General features: G+C 40.5%; 1 protein-coding gene and 1 long non-coding RNA gene across 2 annotated transcripts in view; one reads left to right on the top strand and one right to left on the bottom strand.

Annotated features, from left to right (window-relative positions):
- Positions 1-10,075, bottom strand: part of LOC103790893 (uncharacterized) — an 89,546-nt gene extending 79,471 nt beyond the window's left edge. Inside the window, exons 1-2 of the mRNA XM_078333129.1 lie at positions 9,995-10,075; positions 6,037-6,716 (exon numbers count right to left, since the gene is read on the bottom strand). Coding sequence (XP_078189255.1) covers positions 6,037-6,716; positions 9,995-10,075 — 761 coding nt within the window. The remainder of the gene's footprint in view (positions 1-6,036; positions 6,717-9,994) is intronic.
- A 4,197-nt stretch (positions 10,076-14,272) lies between these two features.
- LOC108590279 (uncharacterized) lies at positions 14,273-23,903 on the top strand. Its single transcript, XR_004727164.3, has 2 exons — positions 14,273-17,209; positions 17,828-23,903. It is a non-coding gene; the product is annotated as an uncharacterized LOC108590279 (long non-coding RNA).
- Positions 23,904-24,994: the final 1,091 nt, after the last annotated feature.

Genomic DNA, 24,994 nt, shown 5'->3' with positions numbered 1-24,994 from the left:
TAGAGATTAGCAGAATGAACAAGAAAACAGGATCCAACTATCTGCTATTTACAAAAAACTCACTAAAGATCCAAGGACACAAATATGTTAAAAGTAAAAGGATAAAAAATATATTCCATGAAAATAGTAACCAAAAGAGACCAGTGATAGCTATATTAATGTGAGATAAAACAGACTTTAAATTAAAAAAAAATTATGCGATAAAGGACATTATATAATGATAAAAGTTTTGATACATCAAGAAGATACATTAATTACAAATGTTCTTTGCACATAATAACAGGCCATCAAAAGATGTGAAGCAAAAATTGGCAGAATAGAAGGGGGTAATAGTTTGTTCTACAGTATCAGTTGAATAATTCAATACTTCACACTGAATAATGAATAGAACAACCAGACTGAACATAAGTAAGTAAACAGAATTTAAACAACACAATAAACCATCTAGATCTAACAGGCATATACAGAATATACTATGCAATAGAAAAAAAAATACACACTCTTCTCGGGCACACAAGACATTCTCCAGGAAAGATCATATTCTAGGCCACAAAACAAGTCTTAATATATTTTAAAAGAGTGAAATCATACCAAGTATCTTTTCTGACCACAGTGCAATGTAACTAGAAATCAATGACAAAATGAAAACTGGAAAATTCATAAATGGGTAGAAATTAAATAGCACACTCTTGAAAAACTAATGAGTCAAAGAAAAAAATAGAAAACAATACCTTTAGACAAATGAAATCAAAAGTACAAGATACTAAAACTTATGAGATATGGCAAAAAGCTGACCTAGAGGGAAGTTTAGAGAGATAAATGCTTACATTTACAAAAAGAAATAAGATATCAAATTAGCAATCTAACTTTACAACTTAAGGAACTAAAAAAAGAAAGCAAATTAAACCCAAAACTAGCAGAAAAGCAAAAATAAAGATTAGAACAGATATAGATAAAATGAGGAAAGAAATATAATAGACAAGAACAACTAAATCATAAGTTAGTTCTTCAAAAAGATCAACAAAATTGGCAAAACTTTAGGTGGATGGACTAAGAAAAAAGAAAGAAACAAGACTCAAATTACTAATATCAGATATGAAAGTGGGGACATTACTACTGATTCTATGGTTATAAAAAGGATTATAACAGAGTACTATATACTATATGCCAACAAATTGTAAACCCTAGATAAAATGGAAAATTCCTAGAAACACAAAACCTACCAAGACTAAATTACAAAGAAATAGAAAATCTGAGGTCTGTAACTAATGAGGAGGTTGAATCAGTAATCAAGAATATCCCAATTAAAAAAAAAAGCCCAGGATCTGATAGCTTCACTGCTAAATTCTACAAAGGATTTAAAAACTAACCCTAATCCTTCTCAAACATTTCCAAATACAATTTTAAAATTTGATTCATCCCATGAGGCCAGCATTACCCCCAATACCAAAGCCATACAAAGACACTATAAGAAAAGAAAATTACAGACCAATATCTCTCATGAACACTGATACAAGAATCCTCCAGAAAATGATAGCAAACTGAATTTATTAGATTTAAAAGGTTGTCCACCATGATCAAGTGATATTTGTTCCTGGAATATAAGGATGATTCAACCTTTTAAAAAATCAATCAGTGTAATACATCACATTAACAGAATGATGGCAAAAAAATTAACATTGCAATTGATGCAGTAAAAGCATTTGACAAAAGTCAACACCCTTTCGTGATAAAAACACTCAACAAATTAGGAACACAGAAAAACTATCCTCAATAGGATAAAAATCTTATGTGAAAAACTTACAATGAATATCATACACAATAGTGAAAGACTAAAAGATTTTCTCTGAGATTAGAAATAGGCAAGTATGCCTACTTTCACCACTTCTATTCAACGTAGTACTGGAAGTTCTAGTCAGGGCAATTAGGTTAGAAAATGATAAAGGCATCCAATTTAGAAAGCAAAAAGTAAAATTATCCCTTTTTCAGATGATATGACTTTATATGTAGAAAACCCCAAAGACTACACACACACACACACACACACACACACACACACACACACACGTAAAGTTAGAATAAACAAAGTCAGCAAAGTGGCAAGATGCAAAGTCAACATACAAAAATCAGTTGCATTTCTATACCCTAACAACAATCAATCCGAAAAGGAAATTAAGGTAACAATGCCATTAAAGCATTAAAAGAATAAAGCACTTAGGAATTAACCTAACCAAGGAGGTAAAACACTGAATTATGCAATGAAATAACACATTTCTGAAAGAAATTACAGAAAACATAAATAAATGGAAAGATGTCCCATGTTCATGGACTGAAAGACTTAATATTTTTAAGTTGTCAATACTAACCAAAACAATTTAGATTCAGTGCAATCCCTATCAAAATCCCAATGATGAATTTGCAGAAGTAGGAAAACCCATACTAAAGTTCACATGGAATCTCAAGGGACCCCAAATAGCCAAAACAATTCTAAAATAGAAGAACAAAGCAGGAGGACTCACTTTTTGATTTCAAAACTTACTAAAAAACAAGAGTAATTAAAACAGAGTGCTACTTCATGCCAGCACTTTGGGAGGCCGAGGCAGGTGGATCATGAGGTCAACAGATCGGGACCATCCTGGTCAACATGGTGAAACCCCATCTCTACTAAAAATACAAAAAATTAGCTGGGCACGGTGGCGCGTGCCTGTAATCCCAGCTACTCAGGAGACTGAGGCAGGAGAATTGCCTGAACGCAGGAGGCGGAGGTTGTGGTGAGCCGGGATCGCGCCATTGCACTCCAGCCTGGGTAACAAGAGCGAAACTCCATCTCAAAAAACAAAAACAAAAACAGAGTGCTACTAACATAAAGACAGACATATTGACCAATGGAATAGAGAGCCAAGAAATGAATTCCTATGCATATGTGGTCAAATAATTTTTGACAACAGTACAAAGAACATTCATTAAAAAAAGGACAATCTTTTAAAAAAAATAAAGCTGGGAAAACTGAGTATCTACATGCAAAAGAATGACATTGGAACCTTAATTAACACCATATTAAAAAATTAATTCAAAATGGGTCCATGACCTACATGTAACCCTTAAAATTATAAAACTCTTAGAGAAGGCAACTTAGGGCAAAAGCTTCCTGACAGTGGATTTGGCATTGATTTCTTAGATATGACATCAAAGGTACAGACAACCAAAACATGATAAATTGGACTTCATGAAAATTTAAAACTTTATGCATCAAAAGTAAAAAGGTGACTCATAAAATGGAAGTAAATATTTGCAAATCATATATATAATAAGGGGTTTATATATAGAAAACTCCTAAAACTCATCAATAAAACCACAAATAACCTAATTTGAAAATGAGCAAAGAACCTGAACATTTCTCCAAAGAAGTTATACAAATGGCTAGTAAGCACATGAAAAGATGCTCAACATCACTATTTATTAGGGAAATGCACATCAAAACTATAATGAAATACCACTTGATACCAATAAAGGTGGCTATTTCAAAAAAGAAACAGAAAATAACAAGTGTTGGTGAGGATATGGAGAAACTAGAACACTTTTGCACTGTTAGTGGAAATGTAAAATGATATAGCCACTGTGAAACCAGTATGGCAGTTTCTCAAAAAATTAAACATAGAATTACGATACAATTCCATAATTCCACTTTTATGCATATAGCCAAAAGAACTGAAAGTAGGGTCATGAAGAGGTATTTATACATCCATGTTCTTAGCAGCATTATTCACACAATACCTAAAACATGAAAATAGTCCAAATGTCCATCAACAAATGAATGGATAAACAAACATGGTATATAAAATATTATTCAGCCTTAAATGGGAAGGAAATTCTGAGATATACTACAACATGGATGAACTTGGAGAACATTATGCTAAGTGAAATAAGCCAATCACAAAAATACAAATACTATATGATTCTACTTATATGAGGTACTTAGCATAGTCAAAATCATACAGGCAGAGAGTAGAACAGTGTTTTTCAGGGGCTGGGGAGCGGGAGAAGGAGCTACTGTTTGATGCCGTCCAGTTCTACCACTGAGAAATACCCACTGTTTAATGGATATAAAGTTCTAGTTTTGTAAGATGGAAAGAGTTCTGGAAATAGTGGTAAGGCTGGGCACAATGGCTCACACCTGTAGTCCTAGCACTTAGGAAGGCGGTGGCAGGCAGATTGCTTGAGCCGTGTGGCAGGTTGATGCCGCAGTGTGCAGTGATCATGGTACTGCACTCCAGAATGGGTGACAGAGTGAGACCCTGTCTCAAAGAAGAAAAAAAGAACATAGATGGTGGTGATAGTTGCACAACAATATAAATGTACTTAATACCATTGAACTATACATTCATAAATGGTTAAAGTGGTCAATTTTGTTATGTGTATTTTGCCACAAAATAAAAATTAGAAAATAGAATTAACACATGATGAATATTAACAAGTTTCTATAAGACTCCATGTATTTCTTAGCAAAAGATAAATACCCAAATAAAAGAATATGTAATGCTTACAAAATTCTTGAGACCTTTCTACTTATTTGCTGTTTTAAAGTTTCTATTAAAAAATAAGGCCAGCCAGGGCAACATAGCAAGACCTCATCTCTAAAAAATTAGCCAGGTGCAATGGTGTGTACCTGTAATTCCAGAGACTCAGTAGGCTGAGGAAGGAGGATTGCTTAAGCCCAGGAGCCCAAGGCTGCAATAAGCTATGATCACCTGGGCAACAGGGTGAGACCCTATCTCTGAAAAAGAGGAAGAAAAAAAAAGAAAAGAGGGAAAGAGAGGGATGTGGCCAATTAACCTGATTCAAATAAGGTGACTGTTTCAAAGGGGAGGGGAGATGTTTTGACCCTCCTACCTTTGAAGCAAATACTTGTTTTACCTGCAAAACTGGCTTCCTGTATCTGGCCCAAAGACTAAAGAGGAGTACAGAAGGTTTGGACTTCAAACAAGAGAAAGAAAGAAAGAAAGAAAAGAAGAGAAAAGGAAGGGAAGGGGAGGGGAGGGGAGGGCAGGGGAGGGGAGGGGAGGAGAGGGGAGGGGAGGGGAGGAAAAAGAGAAAAAAAGAAAAAGAAAGGAAGGAAAGAATGAAAGAAAGAGAGAGAGAAATCTCACAGATAAAGAGCTTTACAGTCTTGGATATTACTCCTAAGATTCAATAGGAGTAATATCTGAAGACCTCTGCTAAGCATTGATGAAGAAGAAATAAAATAATTTTTTTTCTCTTGATATCCTGAAACTTCCATCTAAATAGTTTAAAAATAATCAAGTCAAGACTGGCCTAGAGGAGAAAGGCATTCCTAATTTAGGTCAGGTTCTAAAACATTCAGTTGAAGTGTAAACCCATGGATCAAAGTCTGACTTCCCATAGACCTTGGGGTGACGCACACTGGCCTGGGCAGAGAACCCCCTAAGAAAAGCGATGGTCCTTTACTTCTGCACAAAGGCTCTAACATGGCCCCTGACGTTGTGGGCTGGTTGTGTAAATGCTGAACGAGTCACCAGAAACAGCATCTCCCCAAAAGTCCTGGAGGCCTTTGTCACTAAGAAAGGTAGCTTTTTTTTGAACGGAGTTTTGCTCTGTCTCCCGGGCTTACAAATTCAAGCAATTCTCCTGCCTCAGCCTCCCAAGTAGCTGAGATTACAGGAGCACACCACCAGGCCTGGCTAATTTTTGTATTTTATTTTGTATTTTGTAGAGATGCGGGGGGGGGGGGGGCGAGGGTTCACCATCTTGGACAGGCTGGTCTCGAACTCTTGACCTCAGGTGATCCACCCGCCTCAGCCTCCCAAAGTGCTGGGATTACAGCCATGAGCCACACGCCTAGCTGGAAAGTGGCTATTTTAAGAAGAAGATTAAGAACATGTTTCGCTGGGTCACATTATTCTGGTGACAGAGGAGAACACCACCCTTACTCCAAAGCATCTCTGGGAAGGGCAGGGTTGCCTGCACCCTCTGCACAACGTCTCTCCAGACTGCTGATGCCAACTTCCGGTCGCTCACCTCATCGGAGTTCGGGTAAACGCGGAGCTCCAGTTTTTCAGTTCCTCCTGGAGCTCGACGATGTCCATCACGCCGTCCCCATTGTGGTCCAGGTCTTCGAAAAGGATCCTGTAGCGTAAATAGTCATCGTCACCCTGGCAGGCCACCGCCTCCAGCAGGAAGTCCTGCAGCCAGCGCAGCATGGCCGGGTCCGGAGGCTGAGGGGACCACTCGGCCCGCTTGCCCACACCGCGACACTCGCCGTTGCCTCCTCCACGCCCGGCTGCCCAAGGCAGGGGGTCCCGGCCGTCCGTCGCTTCCTGTACTGCCTGGCGGAGCCGCCGCCGTTCGGAGCCCACGCGGACAAGGCCACCTGCGCCTGCGGGCTCTCTGGCGCCGCGGAGCGGACCCTCGGCGGAACCTCGGGACGCCACCTTGTGGGATCCTTGGCCGAGACGACACGCGACACTAGAGGCGCCAGATGTGAGCTGAGGTACCAGAAGTGGCGTTGGGTACCTAGGACTGCTGGATGGGAGGTCGACGCGGGAGCCGAGGTACGTTTGGGAAAAGGGAGAGCATTCCCCAGGTGGCGTCCAAAGGGCACTGGCGGATGTAAGATTCTCCCGGCACAGACTCAGTGCCTGCCGGAAGTCACTGTGGCTGGAAATGAGGCAGGGAGTGAGTTGCTCAAACCCGCTCTCCTGATTCCAGCATAGAGTACCCTGGTGCCACCCTTCCTACCAGGAGGACCTGCACCTGGGGGTTGCGACCCTGGTGACCCCGCAAAAAGGGTCTAAAGAGGGGAGGCCTCCTGAGGAGCTTCTTCTGCCCCGTCCCTGTCTCTCTCTTCCTTCTCTGCCAGCCCAGCCCTTGTTGGCAAACCTATTCTGGCCATGATGGGATTAGACTTTTCACGTTCTTATATAAACTTTTTCCAGTTAATTGAGTTGTTTGCAGAAATACTTTTATCTCTATTAGTAAAATAAAAATAATAAAGATACATACAGATTAAAATTAGAACATTTTTGCAAATCCAGAAATATGAAACACACATCATAACAGTTCCAATATATGCCACTTTTCTATTCATAAATTGTATGCCACTTTTCTTTCATAAATTTTGTTCTAAAACATAGAGAAAAAATAAATAGCAAAATAAAATAGAGCTGAAGAATTTAGAGTATTTTTCCACTATGCATTTATTTTAAATCAATCTCTGATTTGTGTTATCTATAGAGCTATTGAGGGATCCATTTGCCATTTATTTTTCCTCTATACTTCAGAATAGAAATTCGTTGATATGAATTTATATAAATTTGTTTATAGAAGGTTAATTTCTAACTGCTTTTTAATTATGAGGCATAGTAACACATAGTTTCTCAAGATGTGCTTTATATTAGTCACATTTATGTGACCTTTAGGAACTTGATTATAAGTTTAAAATGCTTCTATTAATCCTATTAAGAAAAAAAGGGAGGCTGGGCACAGTGGCTCACACCTTAAATCCCAGCACTTTGGGAGGCAGATCAGGAGTTCAAGACCAGACTGGCCAGCATGGTGAAACCCTGTCTCTACTAAAAAATACAAAAATTAACTGGGCATGGTGGCACGTGCCTATAATCCCACCTACTTGGGAGGCTGAGGTAGGCGAATTGCTTGAACCCAGACCCTGGAGGTGGAGGTTGCAATGAGCCGAGATCGCACCACTGCACTCCAGCCTGGGCTACAGAGTGAGACTCCATCTCAAAAAAAACAAAAAAAGAAAAAAAATGGGAGAATCTGACTAAAAATTGACCTTGGTTAATTTTTAGTCAGATTCTTGGTTAATATAAATGCACAAATTTATCTCAGTTGTGCATTTATATTCATTTCAATTTGTAGAAAATTTAACAGCTTATTCCATGATTAATCATTTATTAAGTACCCTATCACTGAGAAAATTAAATTTCTCTGATTTCACAGCAAATTCAATCATGGCATTTAACAAGAGGGAAAAAGATTATATCAAATATTCTTTTGAGTTTCAACCGTGTGAGAGTAGATTTTATCTATATTTTAATAACCTTGAGAAGTATGATACAACCCCAATTATTAAAGTAACTGAAACTCTGTAATCTATACAATGGCAGAAATAGCTGTGTCCTGAAAAACTGGAAAAAATGGACTCATCTACTGTAGTTACTAGTTGTTTGATATATTATAAATTATGTAATTTATAGTTATATCCATTAAATCTCAATTTTAAACCTATCTAATCTTTATAATGTAGCTGTTCATAGACATCTTAAAATATCTTTAGCCTATTCTCTCTCAACATAAATTGAAAAGATAGAGGCAAAAAAAGCAGGGATGGATAAAAACACTATTCATCCTTCCTACAAGATGAGGATTGTAAAGGGAAGTTCCAGACCTACTTTAGTAGGTCAGAGTCTGAAAGTAAAGTATAAAGTACATTGATTGAAAAAGTCTTTTTTGCCTTTTTAAATACAGATCTGAGTATAAGAACTCACACATTTTTCTGAATTACTTTGGTCACATTGGTGACTTTCTTGTAATGTTTATAATGTTATTGAGAGGTCACCATTATTCTATTCACAACTGGTAGGAGACCGAGGTATTCTGATGCCATGAAATTCTGTTTAGCACTTTCTGTTTTGTTTTGTTTATTTTAGAGAAAGAAAAGGAGCCCAAACTGCGCTGTTTGGCTATGAATCATAGTTTTAAATGCGTGAGTTTTCTATCGGTGCTTTCAAACAGATTTAAAATATGGCAAGGAGAGGTCAAAAAGAAAAATAAATTTCAAATGCACATAAAGTGCTGAAATTTTAGCTTTTTAAAATACAAAGTGGAAAATTCAGAAAAGCTTCAAAATAGTCCAACTCTTTAATATGAAATTATACTAGGTTAATTATGTAATTAGGTTATATTCTGTATTATAAATTATATTTGAATCCACTTAAATGCAAATTTCTGTGGCTGTCCATGAACATTTGGAGAAATATAAATAGATTTTATGAATATTAAAGATTTTAATTCACCCAGAAATTAATAAACTATATTTCTGGTTTACTTAAAATTTAAGATTCAAGTCTAATTGTATGTTTACCTTTTGGGAAAATGGATATAGCATCTTTTCATACAGACCTTTTGAAAATTAAGGAAAAAACCAAGACATTTTTATATTTATAAACAAGCGTCCAGATACTGACAGTTCAAGATTTAATTTCTAAAATATTCCCAAGAGTGGTTTTCCTGATTCATGAACCACACAGTTTACACATATTGAAGTAAGAAACTTTAAGAAATGTGGAGTCATGCCTTTGAAAAATCCTTCCTGTCACTCCACTCCTTTTATAAATTTGCAAAAATAAGCTGATCATATTTAGCTGTGGGACTCCTACTATGGCTAGAGAATGCAAGGGAAGGGAAAAGGCCAATTAATTTGATATTTTAGCTTTCCTTTAAATACTAAGTTAAAACATGCCAAAACAGATAATAAAACAAACAAATATTTCACAAGGATACCCAAGGGAAAATCTCTGGTTAATTATAGTTTATAGTCAGGGCCTCTCCCATTAATTGATGGGTGAGCGAGCTCATGCCAGGAGCCTGTTCAGCCCAGCCTTCTTCTCCTGCTTCTGTGCCTTCCAAGTCCTAGTTAGTGAGCAACCAGCACAGCACCTGGAATGCAATAGGCGCTTGGCTTATAAAGGGGAGACCAAAGGAGCCCCTTTCACCATGAGGGACGTCGGGCCAGCCATCTGTCCCGGGCCTTCATCTGCATCCTGGCAGTTAGCTCTGGCTCTGATGCCCTGCTCTCTGCTTTATGCTGTACCTGTTATTCCCAGATTGTAAAGTTCATGGCAGACATATTAGTGTTCACGTCCCATTTTACAGGCGAGCAAACTAAGGATCTGAGAGGTGGTGTGATTTTTCCAGAGTCTGGGAGGGCAGGGCCCTGTCTGAAGCTGAGACACACCTCATAACAGCTTGCTATCTGGGGCTTCCCATCAGGAAAGCGGAAGTCCCCATGGGGCCCTGGCTTCTGGGCAGCTCCCATAAAACATTGTTCAATCTGAAGATGCAAGTGTCAGAGGAAGGCGAGATGTTCTCATGAAAGCGTCTGTCCTCAGAAGGAGACAGGAGTGCATTGCAGCTCTGTGAACCCCATTGGGTGGTTCCAGCAGCAGGGCGTGTGGTGGACACGAGACGGCCCCGTTTGAGTTCTGCTGCCAGAGGACACGTAGAACCTGAACTTCAGAGGCTGCTCCTTGGAGGCCCTGACAAGACACAGGAGGGAAGGGAGATTTCCCATGGTCCTGCCTTCATTGGGTGGCTGTTATTTATTTATTTTTCTTTTTGAGACACAGTCTTGCACTGCCGCCCAGACTGGAGTGCAATGGTGTGATCTCAGCTCACTGCAACCTCTGCCTCCTGCGTTCATGCGATTCTGCTGCCTCAGCCTCCTGAGTAGCTGGGATTACCGGTGCACACTACCACACCCAGCTGATTTTTTGTATTTTTAGTAGAGATGGGGTTTCACTATGTTGGCCAGATTGGTCTCAAACTCCTTCCCTCATGATCCACCCACCTTGGCCTCCCAAAGTGCTGGGATTACAGACATGAGCCACCACACCTGGCCACAGGTGTCTTATTTTCGGTGCAGGGGCTGGCGAGGAACATGGTGGTGAGCAGCCTGCGAGGACGCGGGGCTTTCATCATGCACAGTACCTGCTGTTTGGTTTGGCCAGCGTGGCCCGTGAGCCCCTAGGGCTGGGCAGAGGCTGCCCCCGACAGGCTCATGGGTGGAGGGAACCATCTCACCCCCGCCCCTTCTCTCTTCTATTCGCAGCGTCAGTGGGACGGGAGGGTGGTCTGCCCGGGGATGCGAGCTCCTGTCCAGAAACCGGACGCATGTCACATGCCAGTGCAGCCACACAGCCAGCTTTTTGATCCCACTATTTGATGCTCATCACTATTTAATTTTCCTTCCTTTTAGGAAAAAAAGTCTGACCACTAATGGTGAAATTTACTTATAATTAATGTGGAGTTACAATTTTAAAAGTTCTTGAGACATACAAAGATACCTTTATTTAACATCTCATGTCTTAAGAACATATCAAATTCAGAAACAAACAAAAATGTGTTTCTCATTCCATGTTTCCATTTTCAGGGAATAGCTGCACCATTCATATATCTTCTGAAACTGGAAACCTGGAAGGTATACATGACATTTCCCTCTCCCTCATCTTACACATTTAAACCATCACCTATCAAGTTCACTCTTCAAGTCTCTCTCAAATCCATCCACTTGTCTTCATGTCCACTGCCACATCTTCTGTCTCCAAACTACCATCATCTCTTGCCTAGACTGTTGTAACTGCCCTACTCTTATTTTTTCTTTTCTTTTTTTCTTTTTTTTGAGATGGAGTCTGGCTGTGTTGCCAGGCTGGAGTGCAGTGGTGCAATCTCATTTCACTGCAACCTCCACCTCCTGGGTTCAAGCGATTCTTCCACTTCAGCCTCCCGAGTAGCTGGGACCAGAAGTGCGTGCCACCACGCCCAGCTAATTTTTTGTACTTTTAGTAGAGATGGGGTTTCACCATGTTGACCAGAATGGTCTCGATCTCTTGACCTCATGATCCACCCACCTCGGCCTCCCAAAGTGCTGGGATTACAGGCATGAGCTACTCTTAACATTTTTTCTCTATCCTTTAATCAGAGTTCACTTCCAACAATGCAAATCGAATACTTTCCTGCCTCAGTAATTTCCCATTATGCTTAAAGACAGTATCATTTGACCTCTCTTTCCTCCTCCCACCTCACCTGTACAACTCTTGCTTTCTGCACTACAGCCATACAAGCTATTTTTCAGTTTCTCAAAGTGTCCCATGCTTCTTCTGGCTCATTACACATGCTTTTCCCTTTGCATGAAAGTCATTCCCTGTTCTTTACCCATTTAACTCCACCTCAGCCTTTAGCTCTCAGTTCAAGGAACACTTTCCAGAACTTCCTCATTTCCCCCTATTACAGCCCTCAGAGAACACTATTTTTTCTCTGTAGCTATAATTGCAGTTTATAACTATATATTTTTATAAATATTTAATTAATATCTATCTTCCCTACTAGACTACCAATTCTATAACAGCAGGATCTCTTTTTGTTCACCCAAAACCCATGTGTTTGGCACACTGCACAGTACCTGGCAACCTTAAATTCTCAAATTATAATAGCTAGTATTTTTCTCTCTCATCTTTATATTATGCTAGCATTTTTCTCTCTAATCTTTATATTATGTTCCCAAAAGTGACGTAACTAAATACAGTAAAATCAATAGACAACTGAAAAGTCTTTCACTATTTTAGTCTAAACATTCTGTCCCCCCACCCCCACAAGAAATTAAATCACTCCTCTAAAAGGTAAAGAAGATCACTTGAAAATTTAGAAAATATTTACTTGCCATGAAATTTCTTCAAAATTGTTCTATTGCTTATGCATCTTTTTGTTTTTTTAATCAGAAACTAATAACATCCCCTCCAATTTCTATAGTTTTATAATGAAATTGAAAACTTCCTTATCTTTTTCTAATGTTGATCTTACTTTGCTCATTGATTTTCTCCCAACTTATTATGAAAACTGTAAACTCTAGAAAGGATAGCACAATGAACATTTATATACTCACTACCTATAAAATTTAACATTTTGCCATAATTACATTTTGTCTCCTTTCTCCATTCTACTTAAACATATATATAAATGTGTGTGTGTGTGTATTTGAGCCATTTGAAACTAAGTTACAGATGTGATGACACTTCACCCTTGAGTATTTGGACATATCCTAAAAACAAGGACATTAGTCTACATTACCACAATGCTGTAATTATATTTTAGAAATGTAAAAATAATTCTCTATCGCTTGAGATGCTAAGGCAGGAGGATCACTTGAGCCCAGGAGTTTGAAGCCAGCCTAGGCAACATACAAGGTCCTTTCTCAGAAAGAAGGAATGAAAAGAAAGCAAGAAAGCAAGAGAAAGAAAGAAAGAAAGCGGGGGAGGGGGGAGAGAGAGAAAGAGAAAAGAAAGGAAGGAAGGAAGGAAGGAAGGAAACAAGGCAACAAGGCTCTGTATCATCAATATCTATTCTGTAATCAAATTTTTCCAATTGTACCCAAAAGGCCATTTATAGATTTTTTCAAACTAATATCCAAATAAGTCTACCCATTGCTCTTGTGTTTATTCTTTTAGTCAAGACTAGTAGCAGTCCACCACCAACACTGTTTTTCCCACAACAATGACTTTTTGAAGACCCCAGGCCAACTGTCTTGTAGAATATCCCACACTCATTATTTGTTTGATTTTTCTTAATAGTATCATTTAACTTGTTCCTCCATCACCTGTATTTTCTATAGTTCTAAAGACATGGTCAGATTCCAGTAAAAAATTTTGGGCAAAAATGCTTCATAGGAGAGGCCATGCAATTCATATCACACTACTGTCTCTTCAGCTTGGTAACATTTTTGTTTTTTGTCTAAAATATTTACCATCTGTCTAGTAATTGGACCCTATTCTCCTAAGCTGAAATTTGTTAAATATCTAAAACAAATAAACAAACAAAAACCAGGGTGAATGAAGTTCTTATGTCAGTGTACTTTTCTTTTCTCTCTGTTTTGCTTGCATTGTTTGCTCTGCCATAACTTCAAGCAGTGACTTTATTGCTTATTACTAGCAATAAGGAGGACATTTTATGATAATAAAATGGTCAATCCTAAATTTGTATACACATAATAATATAGCTTCAAAATATATAAAGCTAAAGTGGCAAATGTAGAAGAGTGATAGGGAAATCCACAATCATGGTTAGATATTAAACATAACTTTTCAGTAGCCAGTAAGAAAAGCAGACAAAAATAATCATAAGGATATAAAACATTTGAATGACACATTTAACTAATTAATCTTATTTTTTTTTTATTTTTAATTTTTTTAGTAGAGTCAGGGTTTCACCATGTTGGCCAGGCTGGTCTCAAACTCCTGATCTCAGGTGATCCTCCCACTTCAGCTTCCCAAAGTACTGGGATTAGAGGCGGGAGCCACTGCACCCGGTCTCATCTTTTTCTTTTTCTTTCTTTTTTTTTTGGAAAGGAAAGAAGAAAAGAAAGAGAAAAAAAGGAGTGAAGGAGAGGAAGTAAGAGGAAGAAAAAGAGGGAGAGAGAACAGGAGTATTGCTTTATTCTAAATATGGGTATTGATAATGGCCGATCAATATTTTGTGTATTTAAAGTGGAGAATATATATTTTGTGTATTTAAAATGGAGAGCTCCATAAATATTTATTAAGTTTACTTGTTCCGGATCTGAGTTCAAGTCCTGGTTGTCCTCATCAATTTTCTGTCTCGTTGAGTCTAAATCTCTTTATAGGTCTTATGTATCTGGGTGTTAGGATCGTTAGCTCTTATTGTTGCATTGATCCTTTTACCACTATATCTTTGTTGCTTTGAAATCTATTTCAAATGGATCTTATAGAACACATATATAGAACATGAAATGCAACTTCAAAACCCATTTGTTTTCAAGTATACAATGAACATTTACCAAAATAGACCATTTTCTGGACCAATAAGGCAACTCTCAATACATTTCAAATAACAGAAGTCATACAAACCACACTCTGACGGCAGTGCAATTAAAACAGGAGTTCACTGTCAGGAAGATAATCGGAAAAATTTCCAAATGTTTGTAAATCTAACAAATATTTCTACATAACTGATATGTCAAAAAGAAATCATGATGGAAACTGGATGATATATTGAAATGAACAATAATGAAAATATTACATATCAAAATTTATTGAGTGTAGGTAAAGCAATACTTAGAGGAAGATTAAAAACTTTAAATTAATATACTAGAAAAGAGAAAAAAGTCAATTATTTTAGTGAGGGATTAGCCACTTTTTTCTGTAACTGTCCAGATAGTAAATATTTAGTCTCTGCAGGCCACGTGGTCTCTTGCAGTTACTCAATTCTGCCCTTGCAGCATGAAGTAGCCGTAGACAATACATAAAAGTGTATCCATTAAATTTGATTTACAGAAACAGATGGCATGTCAGATTTGGTCCTCAGGCTGGAGTTTGCCAACCTATGACCTAAACTTCAAACCCAGGTAACTAAACAGGAAAATAGAAAGGAGGATGAAAATAGTAAAGATAGGATTAGACTAATGAAACAGGCCAGGTGAGGTGACTCACACTTGTAATCCCAGAAATTTGGGAAGCTGAGGCAGGAAGATCACTTCAGGCCAGGAGTTCGAGACCAGCTTGGTCAACAACGTGAAAACCTGCCTCTACTAAAAATACAAAAATTAGCTAGGCATGGTGGTGCATGCCTGTAGTCCCAGCAACTTGGGAGGCTGAGGCACAAGAATCTCCCTTATCATTTCTCATTGTGTTTATTTGAGTCTTCTCTCTTTTCTTCTTTATTAGTCTTGCTAGTGGTCTATGCATTTTATTGATTTTTTTTTTCTCGAAAAATCAGCTCCTGGATTTCTTGATTTTTTGAAGGGATTTTCAAGTCTATCTATCTCCTTCAGTTTCACTATGAGCTTGGTTATTTTTCATCTTCTGCTGGCTCTGGGGTTTGTTTGCTCTTGGTTTTCTAGTTCTTTTAGCTGTGATGTTAGGGTGTCAATTTGAGCTCTTTCTAGCTTTTTGATGTGGGCAATTAGTTCTATAAATATATCTCATAACACTGCTTTTGCTGCACCCCCAAGATTCTGGTACATTGTCTCTTTCTTCCCATTGGCTTTAAATAACTTTCTGATTTCTGCCTTAATTTCATTATATACCCGGGGGTGTTCAGGACCAGGTATTCAATTTCCATGTAGTTGTGTGGTTTTGAGTGGGCTTCTTAATCTTGAATTCTAATTTGATTGCACTGTGGCCTGAAAGACTTATTATTTCAGTTCTTTTCCATTTGATGAGGAGTGTTTTACTTCCAATTATGTGATGAATTTTAGATTAAGTGCCATGTGACACCAAAAAAATGTATATTCTGTTGTTTTGGGGTAGAGGGTTCTGTAAATATCCATCAGGTGGTCCACTTGGTCTGAAGCTGAGTTCAAGCATTGAATATATTTGTTAATTTTCTGTCTTGATCTGTCTAATATCGACAGTGAGGCATTAAAGTTTCCCACTATTATTGTGTGGGGATCTAAGTCTCCTTGTAGATCTTTAAGAACTTGTTTTATGAATCTGGGTGTTCCCGTATGGGTGCATATATATATGATAGTTAACTCTTCCTGTTGAATAGATCCCTTTATCATTATTTAATGCCCTTCTTTCTCTTTTTTGACCTTTGTTGGTTTAAAGTTTATTTTATCAGAAACAAGAATTGCAACCCCTGCTTTTTTCTGCTTTCTACTTGCTTGGTAAATTTTCCTCCATCCCTTAATTTTGAGTTTATGTGCATCTTTGCACATGAAATGTGTCTCTTAAATACATCATACCTATGCGTCTTGTTTTTATCCAGCTTGTCATTCTGTGCCTTTTAATTGGTGCATTTAGCTCATTTACATTTAAGTTTAATATTGTTATGTGTGAATATGAAACTGTCATCATGATACTGGCTGGTTAATTTTGCAGACTTGTTAATGTAGTTGCTTCATATTGTCACAGTCTGTGTACTTGAGTGTGTTTTTGTAGTACCTGGTAATAGATTTTCCTATCCATGTTTAGTGCTTCCTTCATGAGCTCTTGCAAGGCAGGCCTAGTGGTGATGAAATCCCTCAGCATTTTCTTGTCTGAAAAGATTTTATTTCTCCTTTGCTTATGAAGCTTAGTTTGGCCAGATATGAAATTCTGGGTTGGCATTTATTTTATTTAAGAATGTTTAATATTGGCCCCCCAATTTCATCTGGCTTGTAGGGTTTCTGTTGAGAGATCTGCTTGTTAGTCTGACGGGCTTCCTTTTATAGGTGACCTGGCCTTTCTCTCTGACTGACCTTAACATTTTTTTCCTTCATTTAGATATTGGAGAACCTGATGATTATGTGCCTTGGGGTAGATTTTTTGATGGAGTATCATTGGGGCTCTCTGGATTTCCTGAATTTGAATACCAGCCTCTCTTGCTAGGTTGGGGAAGTTCTGGTTGATCTCCTGAGGTGTGATTTCCATCTTGGTTAAATTCTCCCCAACTCTTTCAGGTACTCTGATCAGTCATAGGTTCAGTCTTCTTACATAGTCCCGTGGTTCTCATAGATTTCATTTGCTCTTTTTCATTCTTTTTTTCTCTAATTTTGTCTGCCTGCCTTATTTCAGCAAGATAGCCTTCAAGGTCTGATATCCTCTCTTCCACTTGGCTGCTTTGGCTACTGATACTTGTGTTTGTATCATGAAGTTCCCGTGCTGTGTTTTTCAGCTTCATCAGGTTATTAATGTTCCTTTCTAAACTGGTTATTCTAGTTAATACCTGCCATAATCTTTCATTATGGTTCTTAGCTTCTTGCATTGGGTTAGAACATAATCCTTTAGCTCAGTGAAATTCATTATTACCCACTTTCAGAAACCTGCCTGTCAGCTCATCAATCTCAGCTTCAGCCCTGTTCTCTGCCCTTACTGGAGAAGTGCTATGATCATTTGGAAGAGAGGAGACATTCTGGCTTTAGAAATTTTCAGTGTTTTTCCTCATCCTTGTGGTTTTGTCTACCTGTGATCTCTGAGTCTGCTGACCTCTGGATGGGTTTTTGTGGGGTCTTTTTTGTTGATTGTTGTTGCTTTCTGTTTGTTGTTTTTCTTCTAACAGTAAAGCCTCTCTTCTGCAGGTCTGCTGCGGTTTGCTTGGGGTCCACTTCAGACCCTGTTCACCCGGGTATCAACAGTGGAGGCTACAGAACAGCAAAGATTGCTACCTGCTCCTTTCTCCAGAAGCTTCTTCCCAGAGTGGCACCCACCTGATGTCAACCAGAACTCTCCTGCATGAGACCCCTGACGGGAGGTCTCACCCAGTCAGGAATCTCGGGATCTGGGACCTGCTTAGGCAGGCAGTCTGACTGTCTCTTAGCAGAGCTGGTGCTCTGTACTGGGGGAAAAGCCCTGATAGCCTGATAGCCCTCATTGGGATGAGCTGCTCTCTTCAGAGCCGGCAGGCGAGAAAGATTAAGTCAGCTGAACCTGAGACCATGGCTGCCCCTCCCCTCAGGTGCCCTGTCTTAGGGAGATGAGAGTTCTGTCTGTAAGGCCCTGACTGGAGCTGCTGGAATTCCTGCAAGGATGCCCTGCCCGGTGAGAAGGGGTGGCTTTGGGTCCCACTGAGGAAGCAGTCTCTCCATGATCTGCAACAGCCACTTTGCTGTGCTGTGCGGAATTCCACCCAGTCCAAACCTTCTAGTCTCCTTAGCACTGTCAAGGGAAAACTTCCAACTAAAGCCTCGCTAATGGTGGTCGCCCCTCCCCCTGGGAACTCAGTTGTCCCAGGCCGACTCCAGACTGCTGTGCTGGCAGCGGGGATTTCAAGCCAGCAGGTCTTAGCTTGCAGGGCTCCGTGGGAGTGGGACCCTCTGAGTTAGACTGCTTGGCACCCTGGCTACAGTTCCCTTTCCACAGGAGTGGACGTTTCTCCGGCCTCCCTGGAGTTCCAGGTGCTGCTGGAGTAAGTAAAAACTGCCGCTCAGCGCCTGCCCAAATGGCTGCAGACAGGTGCGGCTGCACAGTACCTGGCAACCTTAAATTCTCAAATTATAATAGCTTGGTGGGCTTGGACAAGAGCTGCAAGAAGTGTCTGGATGAACAGGCAGAGAATCTTGTCCTCTTTTCTCACTTTCTTCCAAACAGACAGTCTCTTTCTCTCTGTTGAGCTGTCTAAAGCTGGGGGAGGGGCGACACAACTATCCCTCTGGCCGCCACTCCTGGGACTGCACTGAGTCAAATCTGAAGCCAGCACATCACTGTGATGCTGGGACCTTCACATGCAGCTTAGAGTTTGTGGTCCATTCTTAGTTTCCAAATGTTCCACGTGCTCTGTGTTGATGTGTCTCATCTTTCCATCTAGATTGTCCCAGCATCACCAAACATCCCACACGCTGGTCATGTCACCTTTGACACTTGCTTAATTACTCTGAATCTCTCTTTCCTTGAAATAAAGAGAAGAGCAACCATCCCTCTCACTTTCCCAAACTGTTGTAAGAAATAAAGTGAATAGTAGAACTGTGGTATTTTAGCATTGAAAGAAAACTCAGTGATATCCAATCACTCCATTTCCAGGTGATGAAACAGGATTCTGAGAAGTTCACGGAGTTCCTTTTCCCAGGTACAGAGCTAGCAATGATAACTAAAGCTATCTTAAACTTACCGTAGCTATACTTAGGTAGTGATTCACTTATGGAGCAATTTTACATAACTAATTTAATGATTGTTCATTCACAAATAAGCCCCTGCTCCATGCCTGGCCTGTGCTAGGCAGGGGGATGAAGATCAACAACAAGCTCCACCCTCTGGGAGCTGTGGCATCTCAAGGGGGAGTGGCAAGAGGCCCTAATTCAAGAGTGAAAGACAGCATTGCTGGGGAGCACACAGCAGCGGCTGGGGCCAGGGAAGGTCTCAGACAGATGAGGTCAATGAGAGCCCTGGGCTACAGACAGCAGACTTTTAGGTGAGACGACAACCAAATTCAAATGGTACCTGTGGTTTTCAACCCCAATATTGGGCTGTCTCTGCATCGATATCATGCAAACTAAGCACAGAGGGATCGGGGGAGGATTCCTGGTGTTCCCCAGGCTGAGAGGGCTCAGATCTTGGAATGACTCTGGGAAGGGAGGTAGCTCAGGGCAGTGGTTGGGACACAGATGGGCCAGACTGCCTAGGCCCATGTCCTGGCTGACTCCTTTCTAGCTGCGTGGCATGGACAATCATGACAACCTTGCTGTGTCTCGTTGTCTCATCCACAAATGGGTAGAACAGGGCAACTACGAGCACTGAATGGGCCGAAACTTCCAAAGGCTTAAACCATGGCCTGGTATGTAGCCAGTGCAGCAAGAGTATTGGATGATGAACCTTGTGCCCCCCATTGGTGAAACAGGAATGGTTATTTCATGCCAGAGTTGACATCGACTTTTTAAGGAAGAAAGTGGAATCTAAGTGGAGGATCAGAGAAAGCACTGGGTTTGGATGGAGGCTGAGGAAGGGAGAGGGCAGCTGTGTCAGGAGGAGTGGAGACATGGGAAGTTCAGAGCTGGCCTGAAGTCCTGATGGGAGAGCCGTGGGTTGGGCTGCACACTGCCATCTGCCTCTGGCTGGGGGGACCAGAGACCCTGGCACACTTCACACTGGAGGTTCTTTCCTGTTGGGCTTGATGTGCTATTCAGATGCAGCAGGAGCTGCCCAGGAACGTCCAGCTCATTTCATCACAGTCAGCTCTGGGGGAGAGGTCTGCCACAGAATGTCCATGGAGACTTGTCTTCAGCTGGGTTTTTGGTTTTAGATTTGTTTTCTAACTTACTTTAACTTCCAGATGAAAAGTGGTATTTTGCCAGATGGGGGCAGGCTAGGCTTTGTGTCCAAGGCCCACCAGGTTGTGGCCAGCTCTGAGGGAAGAGTGTACTCAATCCTGGCCTGGCTGTCACATGGAGCAGCCTGCAGTGTTTCCAGGCTGCTTAAGGCCAGATGGCAGGCTGAGCTGGCTGCCCTGGGGTTGGGGTTCCCAATTTCCCAGTGAAGGAAGCAGAGCTCCACTTCGCTGAACTCACACAGCGTCTGGCGCCAGGCCCCTGACTCAGAGACCAATGAGGGAGGTTGAAGAGGAGTCTGGACCTGTCCTAAAGAAAGAGGGCAGCTGATCCCGTGAGGGGAGCAGGATTACGGCTGAAGATCCTGGAGAATCAACTGCTGCTGAGGGGGTGTTCGCATCCACCTGTGGTGTGCTTACTAAAGGTGATCTTGTGAAATGTACTTTATTTATTCATTTATTATTTTTTAAATTTAAGTTCCGGTGTACATGTGCTGATCATGCAGGAAGTTACATAGGTATACACGTGCCATGGGGGTTTGCTGCATCCATCTCCTGGTCCTCTACATTAGGTATTTCTCCTCCCCAATCTCCCCACCCACTGCTATCCCTCCCTTAGCCCCCCACGCCTTTACAGGCCCTGATGTGTGATATTCCCCTCCCTGTATCCATGTGTTCTCATTGTTCAACCCCACTTATGAGTGAGAATATGCAGTGTTTGGTTTTCTGTTCTTGTGTCAGTTTGCTGAGAATGATGATTTCCAACTTTATCCATGAATTTTGGATTTTCACATAAAAAATATAATAACTGTTTTTTCTTTTTTCTTTCTATTTTTTTTGAGATGAAGTCTCACTCTGTTGCCCAGGGTGGAGTGCAGTGGTGCAATCTTGGCTCACTGCAACCTCCATTTCTTGGGTTCAAGTGATTCTTCTGCCTCAGCCACCTGAGTAACCAGGATCACAGGTGTGCACCACCATGCCTTGCTAAATTTTTTTATATTTTTAATACAGACAGGTTTCACCATGTTGGTCAGGCTGGTCTCGAAGTCCTGATCCCATGATCTGCCTGCCTCGGCCTCCCAAAGTCCTGGGATTAAAGGCATGAGCCACTGTGCCTGGCCAACAACATCTTTAAAAGTCGAAAGATAGAAGAATTTGAAAATAAACCTCAACTGTATTCTTTCCTCCTACCAGCTGCAGTTAGCCCATCATTAACAGAGTTAGCAGTAAGGAAGGCCATGTTTTAGTGATCTCTGAGACAGCTGAAGCCCGGGTTTCCTGGAGATGTCACCACCTATGAGCATAGTAGGGATAAATAGACTCAGCAAACAGAGGAGGCGATGTGCCTGTTAATCTGTTCACCTGCATTCCACCAGGAAATAAGCCATCTACAAAAATGTGGCATGAGAGGAACAACAAATGCCATGACAAGCACCAAAATGACAGCCAGGCCAGAAGGAGGTCATCTCCTCCCTCAGCACTGCCCACAGCCTGGAATTTGCCCATGATGCTCAGCCAGCTCCTGCTTGGGGAGGCCTCCTCTGATGACCTGTGTGGGCAGCTCACCTGGGGCATCTCAACCAGGATTCCATACATTGTCAAGGCAAGGAAGATCCCTGGGTCCTCCGCTGTGACACAAGTGTGGACCCAGCACACTTCGTATGCGTGGACAAATTTGTAAAGATGGACAAGGCAATATTTGAATTTTTAAGTTACTTGCAAATATATTAAATTTTAACTTTTCATAGTTTTTCATAACATGAGATATAAAAATTAGAAGCATAAAAATAAACTGGGAGGTGGGGAAGGTGCTCTCGGTGACATCACGGGTAGGGCGACCACTATGTAAATGAGGCAGCACAGGGGCTGCTGATTCGCCACCTGCTCCTTCCCCATGAAAGAGTTCCCTGCTGTGGGAGTGAGTCCAGGACTGCTGGTCGGACTTGAGAGTCCCAGCTTTGTGTCAGAGCTAGGAGGGCTCCGGACTGGGGTGCATAGGCCAAGTCACCGTGTGTGAAAGGGTGAGGTGTATGAGGCTGTGTCAGGCAGAAGCATGTGAATTTGTGTTGGCTAGTGAGTGACATACCATGGTTTTGATCCTGGGTTTATCTGGATGAAGGCTTATCCCTTAAACTTTGGATATGCTGACTTCTGTGGTTTTCCCAAAGGTGGAAAACTTGACTGCATTAGCTGTGGTGGCAGGTGACTGTGTCCCTGTTTTTGCTTGTCCTTTAGTGTGAAAACCAGAGGGCAATGTAAAGGGTTGTTGTCGGTTTCTGTGGGTTGGTAGCTTGCATGGTGTTGTAAGTCATTGTTATAGCTGCAAATATCGGGTATAGAAAGTAATCATTTGTTACCATTCTTGCTGTCGCCCTTGTGAGTTTCTTTAACAGAAGCCAAGTGCATGCAGAGCTCTTCTCTTCCTTTTGTAAGTGAAGTTAATTTCTGCAGTGATTGCTTCATGGTCTCCAGTCTCTCAGGTTCTCACGCTCTGTGAAAACCTTATGTTTTCTCATATCCCCCAGAATCACCCTTCACATAGCCTCTGCTTCTAACTGCAGCCCTTATGAGAGTGTAGGATTTCTGTGCCAGCAGGGAATGTGTTCTCACCTCATAGAGCCAGGTAGAAACTGTACACAGATGGCCACTTCTTTAGGATGAAAACAAAGCCTTTGGGGCTCTTAGTGTTCCTGTTGGGTGGTGGATGTAGCACACTTACTTTGTGGGGTTGTGGATGTAACACAAATTTGTTTAAATTGGAAAAAATTCAAATTTGTGGAGGTGAACAGTTCTCCCAGCACCCAAGTGCCCTTGCGCATATTCGCATGGAGACCCACAAGTCAGAACTGTAGTCTCACCTGGTGGCAGAATGCACTGCCATCTACCCCAACTACCCGAATTACTCAGCAATAAAATGAGAAACATTACAGAAACATGAGATAGCATGAATAATCTCAAAAACATGCTGAGTGATGGAGAGTGCATCCTGTGTGGCGCCATCAAGGTGCATTTCTAGAACAGGAGAAACTAACTTGTATAGTGACAGAAACTACATCCATCATTGATTGCTGGGATCAAGGAGTTGGTGGGGGACTGACTGCAAAGGGCACAAAAGGACCTTGGAGTAATAGCTACATTATCAAACTTGAAATGGATGTATTGTACCATATTCAACTCACACCTTAATCAACTTGATTGTAAAAAGTCATAAGAAAACCCTCCAAATCTTAATGTCTTCTACTTAGAGTATGTACATTCCTTTAGAAAAGTGTGTAAAGGAAGGAGTTCAGGAATTCCTTCACTTCTGTTTCTGTTTCTTTGTCTGCAGTTAAGTTCATGCTCTATGAAATGGAATATTTGTAAAATAAAAATAAAATCTGAGCTCAATTTTATAAAAACATATATGTCCTTTTTTATTTTATTTTTTCATATGTATTATATATGTACATAAACATACATACGTATATATTCTTTATTATTTTTTCTTTTGTGCAGCCTGGAGAGTACAGTCTAGTTAAAATATACATTCTTCTCTCTGTAGATACACCACAAGACCATAACTCGAGTGTTGCCTGAATGTTATGAAAAGATATTTTTGAACTTAAGGTGATCAAAAATTTAACATATGTGTACATTTTCTGTACTGTTAGTATAGTCTATGCTTAGCATGTATAATTTAAAAAAATACAATAGCTTAAAATGATTTGGAAGAAAAATATGTACATATGTTAACAGTAATTAATTCCAGGTGGTCTGAATATGGATGGCCAGTTATCTACTTCTTTATGGGTTTAAAAAATATTTTTAAATGGAAAATCCTCAATGATCTGGAAGTGAAAGAACAGAGTAGACATGGAAGAAGGGGTGTGGGGCAGGTGAGAGGAAAATGTAAAGGGAGGAAAAACCCAGTCCTGGCAGGAATCATGTTTAAGTTGAAGGTTTCTGGGAAGCAGTTGCTGGGATAAGAAGGATATAGAGGAGGTAGTGAGGAAGGAGACCCAGGCCTCTGAGATCAACTTTCCCTTTGACTATAACACTTCAATAGAAGAAAAGGCTGACTGACTGGTGCCTCCTGTTTCACCTTCCTGTAGATGGCAGGCTTGGTCTTGGGGAAACTCTGGAAGACTGTTTCTACTTAACACAAGATCAAACCCAGGAACCTTTTAACATGTGAGTCCTAAAGCTATAAACACAGAAGCCCTTTCATATGTGATTTCTAAAGCTGTAAACCTAAGACTCTTCTAAGTGTAATACCTAAAGTAAAGGCCTACATAAACATAGAACCTTCCTTTATTAAACGAGCTGGGTAATTTGGAACCATCGCTCAGCTCCCGGCCATATTAATAATATTAACAATGATAATAATACTAAACCTTTCCTTCCCTATTCGGTGTTTGGGAGCTGTTTCTCACGGCTGCTCCTGCAACAGTAGGAGAATCGTGGAAATATTTAGGACAGTGTACTGCCTGTCACATCATTCCTCCTCCTT

The sequence above is a fragment of the Callithrix jacchus genome, chromosome 7 (assembly GCF_049354715.1).
Source record: "Callithrix jacchus isolate 240 chromosome 7, calJac240_pri, whole genome shotgun sequence".
In the NCBI taxonomy this organism is placed as follows: domain Eukaryota; kingdom Metazoa; phylum Chordata; class Mammalia; order Primates; family Cebidae; genus Callithrix; species Callithrix jacchus.
Note: the sequence above shows the minus strand (reverse complement) of the source record. Positions and strands in the feature narration are given on the sequence as shown.